Genomic DNA, 13,080 nt, shown 5'->3' with positions numbered 1-13,080 from the left:
AATAAAATAATTTAATCTGTATGACCAAACCTGGCCATCTTTCTTGATCAATAAAAGTACCATTCCACACAGACCCATCGTTCAAATCAACGAATGCCGCCTCATCCATCAACATGTTGGTTGCTCCATTGCAATGTCCAACTAACGCAATTATTCTTCATTTCAACCTACCAATTTACGAAACACATCACCACTGTCACCAAACTCTTCCTATCATTCTTTATTTTATAAAAATAAATTTATAAATTAATATAATTTAATGTCACACATTATTATAAGATTATTTTTATTATAAATTAAATATAATATATCACATAAAATTATATTGATTTATAAAATTAATAGGTTTTAATAATAAATTATATGAAGTTCTATTTCAATCTCACATGTTTTGATCTACTTGATATTTTATTTTTGCATATTTTTTTTTGAAATTATTACATTTACTTGATGTTTGCCACGTGTTAATTATGAGGTGGTGACATACTTGTTTTTTTAAAATTATTTTTTATTGCAAAAATATTTTTAATTAGTTTTATTTTTTATTTTTTATTTTCAAGTTCCACGTGGTAATTATACTGACTAGCAGATATTTTTTTATTAGTGACGATTATCCCTTAATCTCAGTAATTTATTTGAAAAAAAAAAATCACTTTTAAAGCTTTCATAGATTTGGAAACTATAGATTAAAAAAAGAAGTACAAGAAAAGACCAACGCTGCCCTAGCCGTCGCCCCGTCGGAATTTATGCAGAACGAGTGCTCCGTATCCAGTCATCAATACGACGCCGTCGAGTGTCCATTAAGGCAATAACGGCATTTTCCGCGAGGATAGACAGAGCTGTTTCCTCAATTCTCACTTCTATGCATTCACATCTCATTCTCCATAAAATTTTTTATAATTTAATTAAAAAATATATTCTCTAAAATTTTTTCTTAAATTTTACTCATCTTTTAAAAACTTCTTACATTTTATTTCCTATCATTTCTCTATTATATTAAAATAATATTTCTTTATTCTTTCTTTATTATATTTTTCTCTCACCTCCCTTTATAAACTTAACTACAAACAATTTTATAAACTTAAAATAATGGTTTGGAGACAAACAATAAATTCCCATATTTGGAAATTCACTGTAGTAACATCATCCATTCACCTCAAAATAGAGAATGAGATGAGGGTGGTTTGGGATAAAATTTCTAAATATTTTTTCAAATTATGGAAAATTCAGTGCTTTGGGACACCGGATATGAATGCTCTTAGTAAAGCGAAAAAAGAAAAGAAAAAAAAAATGGTGGATCATCTACTTCCATTTCTGTCTCTGGTTTCCGGTCCATACCAAATGCTCACCTTCATACAGCCACCACTTAATGTTCGAATTGTTCCAACTCAAGCTCAACAGCTCTCAATTAGGTATCAATATAACTTCATTGTATCATCCTAAAAAAAATCATTTTATATTTTATTTTTTATGCTTACATTGCATTAATTTGTTTCACACCGAGGCCCTTGTATTCATCTGTCTTTTTTTTTCAAAGGAAAAATTATTGCAATTGAAATCGAATAAAATAGAATCGATTCTTTAATAATAATAATAATAATAATAAAAGGATTCGTTCTCTGCAGCAGAGTCAGTTGGGTGCATATGTAAGAATCCAATTGGATATAGAAGTTCATATGGGAGTGCTCAATCAGGTTCGGCGTTCTTTGGGCTGTGTCAAGAAATTAGAACAACTTTGATATTCAAAACTTAAGAGTCTAATGCATATGATGCTGAGGAGGGTCTGGAAATATGACCTCACAAGCTGAAAATGTCAGTACGTACTCCAACTTGTTCCATTTGTCTATGTCTCTTGTTTGAGTAAGCCAGTGAGTTATAAACCAACGGATTCTTCTTTGAATGGCTATGCCGATGCTTTTCTTCCATGTATGCTCTCGTTTTGGTTGTAATGAAGAACACTGTGTTTACTTGAAAATGGTACAACACTAGTAGCGTTTCTGGAAGATGGATTATTTGTCTTGATTGGAGGCCCTTAGTAGATATGACTGGTTCTTGTAAATCGTCTGAATCAGGCAGCCTGCTTTATTGGTATAAAAGAGAATTTCTTGAAGACATGGAGCTCTTTGAAGCAACTAACGAATTGTTAATGTTGTTTCTTACTAGCCTTTGTTAAAAAAAGTTTCTACTACATTAACAGGCTTCAGGACTATGCAGCAAAAGAAATATCGTGCAACTAAGAAATAGGAGGCAACTTGCGATCATGTCGTTTTGGCTGTCATTTTTATCATGAGCTGAGTGTGTGCCATGCGTTTGCAATCGATGATTCGGCATGAAGATTGAAAGATTGAGAATTTCCTTATTGATTGATTGTATTGCATTGATTTTCCGTGTGCTAAAGAACGAAAACAGATTCAAGCAAAAACAAAAGTAGATAAATCTTTTAAAGAAACAACTTACTCAATGCGACATCAGTGACAAGGATATCAAAACCTGCATATGGTATTATTTTGATCAATGGTCCTGGTGAAATACCAAGTCCTTAGATGAAATGCCCCAAACAAGTATCATACATATTAACTAGCTTTGATTGTCCCATTGAAGAAGCAAAGCATACGCTGTCTGCGAAGATTTGTTGGATCTCCTTTTCTTGTTTGTTCTGAGTGTTTTTGTCTCGTAATTTCATCTGCTCCTATGCTTTGCATTAGATGACCGACTTTGTTACAGAGCATGGATTTGAATTCAGAAGCTTGTGCAGGCTCTTCAAATTACAAGGTATATTCAGCTAAAAATGACTAGTTATATGATAAATTTGAGTTTTTTAGAACAAAAATTCTATATGCATTTAATTTTGCGTACTCTTTTACGCACTCCATTGATGTGATTGGTTGTGTATTAAAAAAAATTGATGCAGTCAATCACATCAGTGCAGTGCGCAGGAAATACGCAAAAGTGATTGTATATAACATTACTCTATTGATGGATTCACGTTTTGAAATTGCTTGAGATGGAATTGAAACTTCTAATGCGTACTCGTACAATATCAGCAGCGACAGCATCAAACATTCTCAATGACCTTGGGCATTTCTTATATTTGCATGTAACTTTGCACATCTTGGTCTGAATTAAATTTTTATGAGTCTCGTAGTTCATCAACAACCGTGAACATCTTGGTCATTATTATCAAAAAGGCGTTTGGAATGCTGGATACTTATTTATTTGGCGAAATGCCTACCTTGAGTCCACAAAAGGAAATGTCGTAATGTTTTCCCATACATGTGCTTTCATGTCATGCTATTTCAATGCTTGCTTTTCCATCTTAATATATTAAAATTTTATTGTCCTTGATGCGAAGGATCGAGAAAAAATATTTTCTATACCCTAAAGGTACAAACCATTTGACTTTAGCATTAATAGAAAGGTCTCATACTCTCATCTAAATCAATGCCAGGTGGAACAGCTCTGTGATACCGAGGCCAAGGTCATACGATTGCAAAGTTTGTCCTGTATATTCTCTCATGCCATAGGTTTTCACACCATGAGTTCATGGAGAGAACTCGTGAAGGACATTTTCCACTAGATTTCAGATCTAACTGGCAAGATGAGTAGTCATATATGGTTAACCCTTTACTGTGCTGTTTGATCTTCTTCTGCTGGCTTTCACACCATGACTGATGGATGTATACGCATGCCTCTAAGTTTGGAATTACTTCATCACGTGAGAGCTGGTTTGTTTGTTTGTTGTATTTAGGAAGAGGGGCGATATCCCCAATTTTATTAATAGCCAACACTTTCGGCAGAAGAATACCATGTACAAAGAGAGAACTTGGGGGTTACAAAAATCCCAAACTAAAACTATATTATCTATCTATACAGCATTAAAACGTAATCTACAATATCCAATGTACCTAACAGTCGCATGAGAAAACTATATTAACAGCTATAATACAAGACACTAAAAAGTAAACTGAATTAACCAACATAAAAAAGTAAAGCACATGAAAAAAAAAAAAAAAAATACTAACAACTACAATCTATGTCTAAACTTTGTCAAATCAATTAAATCCAATTTTAATTTGTCCCATGCTAAGCTAGGCAAAAAATAAGACAAGAAAAAAGTTTCAAACAAACCTTTAGCAATAGCTTTTGCCAGCTGATCCGCAACTGAGTTACCTTCCCTATATATCTGCTGCAATGAGAACGATAAAGATTGACCAAAAGTAATTATATCATCCCAAATCTCTAAAAACTTCCAAAGTGGAGAGGAGACTTGATTGAACCAATGTACAAACTCTGCAGAGTCAAATCCAAATATAACATCATTAAACCTAAGTTGTATACAATATAGCAAACATTGCCAAGCTTGCTTCAATACCATTAATTCAGAAAACATATTCGATTCCTCTCCTAAATGAAGAGAAAACCGAAAACAAAACCTCCACCATCATCTCTCAAGACACCTCCACAAACAGCAAGGACTGGTTGTTTGTTTATTGTTAAACTTATTTCTCTTCATCTTATTTTGAGCTTTTCTTCAACTCATCTTATTCGGAGTATTTTATTCTCAATAGTAACCATAACCTTGAAGGTAACCATGTTTCAGGGAAATGAATAGCATGAATACTGTATGTGAAAAAATGGCAGAAACACTGGGTTTCCTCATATGAATTTAACTTGTTACTGTTTTTAAGGGCAGTGATTAAGACCTGACATGGTTTGAACCTGCTTAACGGAATGCTCTGTTTAATTTTCTACCAGAACATTTGTTGAATTAGTAGAAAAGTTAGTGTTGTGCTTTAGCTTTGGTTAAGCAAAACTGACCATACTTATGAAGTGAAAAACAGTAAAATCATCAATATCAATGGACGAAGACACCAACACTTTGAGCAAAGGCTTCAAGCCTTGACCCATATCCTAACAACACTCTCTCTCTACTCCCAGTTCTTTATCTCCAGCCGAATCCCTTGCCACTTCGACTGGGACTATCCTCCTATTCTCCGCACTCTTCACCTTTGATTTGGGCTTCCACTCTTTTTCTTAATAGGCTCTCCAGATTTGGGCTCCCTCGGACCTCGTGGAGGTCCAAGCAATTCCAACAGCCCTAGATTCTTGCAATGGAGCGCATTAAACTCAGTGGGAGGAGCAACAAAGGGGAGAGGTCAAGAAAAGGCCCACAAGGCATCGCGTTAGAAGTGACGTTCACCCGTCGACTCCTACTTTTGTTCCAACATTTTTGACGTATGATCTTCTGCTTTGGAATCCTTTTCCTGACACATATTCCTAAGGTTCGCCGCTAAGAATTCTGAGTATTTTAAATATTTAAATATTATTAATGTTTTAAAATTTAAAAAAAGTTAAAAAAAGTTAAATTATTTATTATCTTTTATATAAAAATTTGATGAAATTGTAATGATAATATTAGAATTTTGTATTTAACACGAAAAATCTTAGTAGCCAAACCAAACTTAAAAAATTTGAAACAACATTGTAACGTCTGTACTTGTAAATGTAAATCTTCTTAATGAGAATAATATCTTTACAAATTTTAAATATATAAATTTTACATAATTTTTTATAAAAGAAATGACCTCAGATTAAAAAATATAAAAAAAAAAAAAGTATTACTTTTTAGTGAAATCTATTTTTTTATAAATGGCTTAGGTAGAATTCATCTATTAGGAATTTGTACTTAGCATAACTCTATTAACAATTTGCCAATAAAAAAAAATAAAAGATGAAAAAAAAAATTTACTACTACTTATCATCCAACGCACCACACGACACCTATTTTAATATTTTTATATATTTTTTGTTTTATTCTTATTAAATTAATTGAGTTTTCTACTCATCATCCTTAAACTATATACTTGCCAAAAAATAATAATAAAATGATTAAAAATTATGTGTGGTGTATAATATAAGGATATACGTACATACTATGAGTAGAATTTTTTTCAATTATACGCAATAACTAGACTTAGGGATTGCTTCTAAATTCCCAAATAAATCCTCCTAATTTTGTTTACCACCTCTCCTCTTGAATTCAAATATGAGACTGATACTGATACCGATGGTGTGATACGCTTCGAGAATGGGGAGGCCGGTCTGTACCTCTGAAGAAGGGTAACAATTGCAATAGTGGAAAGAGCCAAGGCCCCTGAATACAACTTTGTCTAGTAATGTCAATTTGTTTGTACACGTGACTGTTGCCATTCTAATGAGATAATATTTCTCTATTTTTTCCCATATTCAACAAAGGTAATAAATATATATATATGTTATAAATTATCTTGTATTTTATGACCAGATTTAACTGTCATAATTGATCAGGTCTTAGCCGTCAATTAAGACTTTTGTACCTCTATATATATGAATATCATTCTAGGTTCAAAATACAGAAATATGAATTCTCTCTCTGCTCTCTCTCTTTGTCTTTAAAATTCTCTATCTTTTCAATTAGTTCACAACAATAAGATGTTATTAACAATTCTTCTTCCACTTGATGATTTTCTTAAAGTTTCAACTGAACAAAATAAATTTAAAATCAAAAGAAAAAAGTTGCTTTGTTATATATATATATATACTTGATGATCTAGAGGACCCCAAGATCACGAATTACGTGACAAATTGAAAAGGAACCGAGAGGGCAATCAATGAAAAAGAAGACTGGCAGGGTACGTACGTAGATTTATATATCATCACCGCGGCAAACATGGAGTTAACGAGCAAAGACTTTGGATGCTATATATGAAACAACGTACATTAACTTTGTCTTCTTTATCTTCTTTTCCTTTCCCTTCGGTTATAGGACACAACAACTCATTGCCCAAAACAAACCGTGAAAGGTTGCAAATTCCCTTCCGCTAATCACGCGAAAGTCTGTCTTGACCCCAGCTGGAATAAAGACTTCAAAAAAAAAAAAAAAAGATAAAGAAAAAGCAAGAAAGTTTTAGGTTGATTGGTAAATCAAAAACGTTGACAATAAAGCATTTGTCACATGCCTTTACATATAAATATATATATATATATTTAACTAATGAACTCATGCACAGAGCTAATGTATTAAGTACTTCCAAATGATCGAAATATTTTTCGCATACAATGCATGCTGGTCCCTTCCTACTAAAATAATGACAATTTTAGCAGAATTCATGTATGTTTTTCTGGCAGCCGGGAGAAACTCCCATTAAAATTCAAGACTGGCCTCTTGTATATATAAGAGGTCTTGAATTTTCATAGCCGGCACTGCCTTGAATCAGTAGTCAAATATTAATGGGCTTATGCTTTAGGATTTAGGACTTGGGATAATCGAGTTTCATGTACCTATTTTCCTTCAGTTGGCAATTTGTAGGTAAGTTTTCGGTGGGAGGACAGTTGGGACATGCGTGCAGTACGAGGCATGGAGGATTCTTTTTGCAACACCTCAGCCTTTAAATGGTTCAGCAATCAGGCTCTGTAATCATGAAGAATAATATATGCGCGTCTGTGGGGGACTCCAGTCGAGCTTCTTGGAATTCCATCTAATTTCTTACTATTTTTTCTTCTTATAATAACTTTTTTTAAGTTCACCGATCAATTTGTTTAATTATTTAAATTATATTAATTCAAATACCATGAAAAACCAGACAGTGAAAAGTTAATTTGTTGATCATAAAACTCTATACATTACTAAGATGACCCCCCAGGCCAGTAGTTGGATGACAGCTAGGTCATCCAAATAACCAAAAGTTGGTCACAAAACCAACCCATCCAACAGAAGCCTGGCTGGCTGGCTGGCTCCATCTTCTATGTACACACCTGCAATTTTCCTAATGCATGTATGCTGTATACAGTTGCTGCATTGATGCTTAAGATATCAAGTACTACTGCACTTAAAGATCTAGCAACCAGTACTAGTTATTCATTTATTAGACCTTAAATACCACATGTGCATGGGAAAACCATGGGTTGTATCCATTAAACAAAGATACAAAAAGACGTATGTGTTTGATGTTAAATGAGTAATTAGCACACGAATGGATTCATAGATGAGATGAGAAGATTTCAAATAAAAATTAAATAAAATATTATTATTATTTTAAGATTTAAAAAAATTGAATTGAGATTTGAAAAAGTTAAATTATTTATTATCTTTTATATTAGAATTTAGAAAAATTATAATGATGAGATGAGATAAAATGATATGAAATATTTTCTGAATCCAAACGATCCCTCAGTATCTTTCCTCATGCTTAATTAGCAACTGCATGCATGTACTACTTTGAGTTGTAAAATGGGCAGCTTTAAAGTTTAGGCTAATTAGCTTTAAGCTCATATATATGTGCAGTTTTAAAGTGACTCTTGAGAAAGCCTTGGCTTTTGACTGACTTCGCTTCTTGTGCTAGCTAGATTGAGATCATGAAGATATTTGAATACCATTTTACCAAATCGATCTTGCGCCAATTTTTTATTCCAGCGCGCTAGCAAGTCTTCGCAGCTAAGGATTATTTTTGGGCTCATCCCCTCTATTATTTCTTGGAAGATATGGGATAGGAGATGTAAAGCTAGATATGAAGATAAGTATTACACGGCTGAGGAGGTCTGGCAAGCTATTAAATATTGGATTAGGAATATTATGCAGTTGACTATGAGAGTTTCCAAGATTTCCAACAAGGATATAGATATTCTTACTCGCCTAGATATCCCAGTTTTACCAATGATCGCGAAGAAAGTCTGAGTGGTGCGGTGGACTCGACCCCCTCAGGATTGGGTGAAGTTTAATATTGATGGAAGTAGTTTGAGAGACCCTGGGATGGCAGGTGCAGGGGGTGTGATTCGAGATGCAGGTTGTAAGCTTTGGCTGCTTATTCTGTTTTTCTGAGACAGTGGTCCAATAATTTTGCTGAAATGAGAAGCTTAGTGGAAGGGACCCGTCGTTGTTATCAGCTTGGGTTTGTTAGGATTCAGATTGAGACTGATTCTCAACTCCTTGTCATTTGGATCACTAAAAAAACTTGTAATATTTGGTATTTAGAGGATTTTTGGGATCAATTACATGCCTACCTTTCTTGCATGGAGTATACGATGAAACATATTTATCATGAAGGTAACGTTGTGGCAGACTATCTTGCCAAGCAAGGTGCTGGAGGTTCAAATATGGAGTGGGCAAGGGATCATGGTTTGCCAAGTAACCTTGGGGGTCTTCTCTGTATGGATAGACTTGGCATTCCCTATCTTCATACTTCGTAGTGGTTTTTCCAGGTATGTTTTTGTTTTGGTTTGCATTGCTTTATCCTTACTTGTTGGTGGTTTTCTTTTGCAGGTGTTTCCTTTTTTTCTTAAGTCTGGTTTTGGGTCTAGGAGTCATGTTTTCCTTTGTAATTTGTTTGGGTGTCCTTTGTTTTTGATACCTGGGTTTTGGGTCTTGTTTATCTGTAACCCCCAGGCGTCAGGTTGTAACCACGGTTTTCCTCCGCTATAAGTGATGGCTATTAATAAAATTGGGAAGGGGTCACTCGTAGACATATGACCTTCGTCTCTTTCTAAAAAAAAAAAAATCTTGCGCCAATGGATGGAGTGTCGTTTCAAAATAATACTAGATATAGTTATGTATTGTGCAAGTACTGTAAATTTTTTTAAACAAATGTAAGATCTATTATTAAAAAAATTAATTTTTTTACATGTATTTCATATTTATTTATTTTAAAAAAAAAGAAATGTGCGATATTTGTGCACTTTGTAACTTCAAATATCATTTTCCTTTCTCTTTAATTTCTCTTAAATTAAAGACTAATTGACATTTTAGCTTCAATTCCCTTCCCGCCTAGCTAGGAGGTTATGAGTGGTTCAATGTCTTCAACAACTCTTTTTAATGTAAAAACATTATATTTTATTTTAGATAATTTATTAATTTTTTAATTAAACTTATTAATTCCTTTAAATGATTGACTTACTTACCAAGTTACGCTATATAGACATATATTTAATTTGAGAAATCTAAATTTAAAATAAAGAATATGATTGTTTTGTAATCAAGCATTGTCCATAACCATTAATAAAAAAAAAAAAAAAACTTTATCAACTCTGCACGTGCCGCACGCGTAAAGAAATTGGGTAGGCATGTTGTCTGGGTCCCATGGAAGAATTCATGCGTTTTCTGAGAGGTGGGGGGGGCCCAGGGTACCAGCGTTCGAAAAGATTAGGTGTGTCCTCAGGCAAAGCTACCAAAGAGGGGCACATGCTGTGTGCAATAATGCCAGAATATGCATGCCCCACCCACTCCACAATCCACGCATTGTTGGTTTTCAAAGCTGGGTGAATTTCATTTTCCAATTTTAAATTATATGATATACTATCTAAATTAATATTAATAATATACAGAAAATATTAATAATTAAAAAAAATGATAAAAGTGATCGATAGTAATGAGTTTGGCTATAACTCATTTAAGGTTGATTTGCTTACAAGATACGAAATATACACATGATATCAAGAAGCCGAATAAATAGTTAACAGTATTCATTGGACATTCTGAGTAAAAACAGCACATAATTCTGTTTTTTTTCATAATGTTATGCCAAAACAAGTTGTAATAGTATTTTTCTGTTTTTTCGTAATTTTTCTGATGAGACATAGTCAATTGGTAGGAAAGAGCTGGGTGCTAAAGTTCACCCGTTCAAGGGACCACAATGATCACAATTCCTCCGTCCATTTGCACCAAATGAGTGGAAAATATTGGAGGGAGAGAGAGAAAAGTCTCTATATATTGGACCATGACAAGCTCTTACTCATGTCTAGCTCACTATAGACTACTTGATCAGTTGATTCAGTTCATACAACACTCGCCTTTTTTTTTCTCTCTTGCCTGCCATGGCAGCTCCCTCTGCAAAACTGATCATCTCTTTTCTCTTCCTCATGACTCTCTCCTTCTCTATGCAGATTTATGCTAGAGAAAGCCAGTTCTTCAGCAAAGTCACAAATGTCAACATCCCTGCCAAGGAAAAAACAGCACTCCCCAAAAAGGAAGAAACTACTTCGAGCGAACAAGAAGAGCAAAATCAGCCAACCTTCATTCCAGACGCCCAAGGTGGCTACGGCCTCTACGGCCACGAATCTACGGAGCCCTCTCCCACCACCACCACCCTAACCAATGTCAATGCCGCACCCTACACCCCCACCCCCACCAATGTCCCCTACAAAACCCATTTTACCAGTAACCCCACCAATGTCCCATACAAAAACGAGTTTGAGGACGAGGAATCCTTGAACAAGTACCTCAACTCCAACGACAACAACGACAACAAGAACAACTACTACAGCGGTGCCAACCAGTACTACAACAACGAGAAAAACAACAACTATTACAACAATAAGATCAACAGCAACAGAGCCAACCAAAATGGCTTCACAACGCTTACGGAGAAAGAGTACAGCACCACCACCACCCCCACGGCCAACGAGAACAACTACTACAGCGGTGCCAACCGGTACAGGCAAGGCATGAGCGACACGAGGTACTTGGAGAATGGCAAATACTATTACGACATCAACAATGAGAATTTCAATTACAATCCTAACCAGTATGGGAACTCAAGAGCTGTGAACCCAAGAAACGGGTACGGAAACAAGGTCTATTATGGCAACAGGGTGAACTCCTTTGAGAACAGTAAATCCATGGAAGGGTACCAAAATGAGGAAGAGTTCCAAGAGGAGCAAGACGAGTTCGTGCCGTGAGTTTGCATAGCTGCCTTGACATAATTAAAGTGCAAGGACTGAGATTGGTTCTAGGCATATGTCTTCACTCTGCATGCAGTGGTGTTTTATACTACTTAATTATATATGGTTTGGTTGAAGGAAAAAAAATTAGGTTAATTTAAGCAGGGTTCTTATTGTTGATTTGTTGTCATGTTTCTGGGTTTGCATAGTACTCTTCATGCTTTTAAAAGCTAAAGTATGAAAGCATAATTTTTCTTTTGCATGGTTGTGAAGAACTAAATAATATTATGTATATTGCAAAGTCACTCTTAATAAGTACTCATCTGTCGCTTCTCCTGATGTCCTAGCTAAACGTATCAATCCCCCCAAAAGAGGACAAGATCATTAAGCTGAGAGAAAGAATGAGCGTGCGCAGTTTCCTAATTGTGGTGGTCCCATAACCCAAAATTGCCTTACAGCGAGCCGGAATTCATGCATAATCTGGCCAAAAACCATTTTGGTGAATGAAACATCTCAGGGATGGTACATATTTCTCGGGCTTGGGACCAATTAGATTAGAGTTCCCATGGTCGAGGGCAATATGGAAGTATGCACTTATTAAGAAACTAAATATCAACTACAAACAAGGAAATTTCCTCCAGATCTTACACACTTATCATGTTGTGACCCATTGCTGTCAGCTATATAACCTTCATGCATGTTCGAGACAAGAGTACTGTTTCATGTAGAACTCCAAGTTCAGAGTTTTTCTCGCTTTTGCCCAGCGAACGCCTAGAATTAGGTATTCTTTCTTTAGGTGAGGCCATTTAATTAGGTACTCCATTGTAGTCTACTGATGCATGCACCAAAATTTTCGGTGAGAGCCACGCGTATTGGCTATTCGTAACTAATCAGATCAGATGACGATGTATACCGCGTACATCGCGCCTATTGAATTAGAATGAACGCTATACCGAACTTTGTCGAAAGCGGGGAAGAAAAGAAAAGGTAAAGTGAAAAGACGAATATAGAAAAGCAGATTGTATCGGCCGCGTTAAAAGGAGAGTACTTTAGAAAGTTAATTAACGATAAGGTAAATGGACACACCGGGTTATTAAGAAAAAGGGAAACATTGAAGGCTGGTTCATTTAAGTGGTAGCTTCATCTACTTGTTTTAGTTAATTCAGATCGAAGCTTACGTACTTTATCAAAGTCATTATGATCAGGTCCAACAATTGCAGCTAGCTCCTTGAAAACGACACGTTATTTTATGATCGATTCCACCGCTTTACCCTAGCTAAAAACATACGAAAACCCTCCTCGATGATCGATCAATCGTCTCTCTGATCTGATGATCTTGATCTACATATCCATTTAATTATATATTTCCTCATTTTAATCTTGGCCATC

The 13,080-nt window shown here is 35.0% G+C and overlaps 1 protein-coding gene across 1 annotated transcript; it reads left to right on the top strand.

Annotated features, from left to right (window-relative positions):
* The first annotated feature begins 10,756 nt into the window (after positions 1 to 10,756).
* Positions 10,757 to 11,996, top strand: LOC122277612 (protein E6-like). Its single transcript, XM_043087688.1, has one exon. It carries the CDS (start codon positions 10,846 to 10,848, stop codon positions 11,707 to 11,709), a length of 864 nt encoding a protein of 287 aa, XP_042943622.1. The 5' UTR covers positions 10,757 to 10,845; the 3' UTR covers positions 11,710 to 11,996.
* Positions 11,997 to 13,080: the final 1,084 nt, after the last annotated feature.

Source organism: Carya illinoinensis, chromosome 9 (assembly GCF_018687715.1).
Source record: "Carya illinoinensis cultivar Pawnee chromosome 9, C.illinoinensisPawnee_v1, whole genome shotgun sequence".
Taxonomy (NCBI): domain Eukaryota; kingdom Viridiplantae; phylum Streptophyta; class Magnoliopsida; order Fagales; family Juglandaceae; genus Carya; species Carya illinoinensis.
This window is presented reverse-complemented; position numbering and strand designations above follow the sequence as displayed.

Excerpts from the sequence above, each read along its gene's own strand:
- LOC122277612 (XM_043087688.1), top strand. The coding sequence starts at position 10,846 with ATGGCAGCTCCCTCTGCAAAACTGATCATCTCTTTTCTCTTCCTCATG.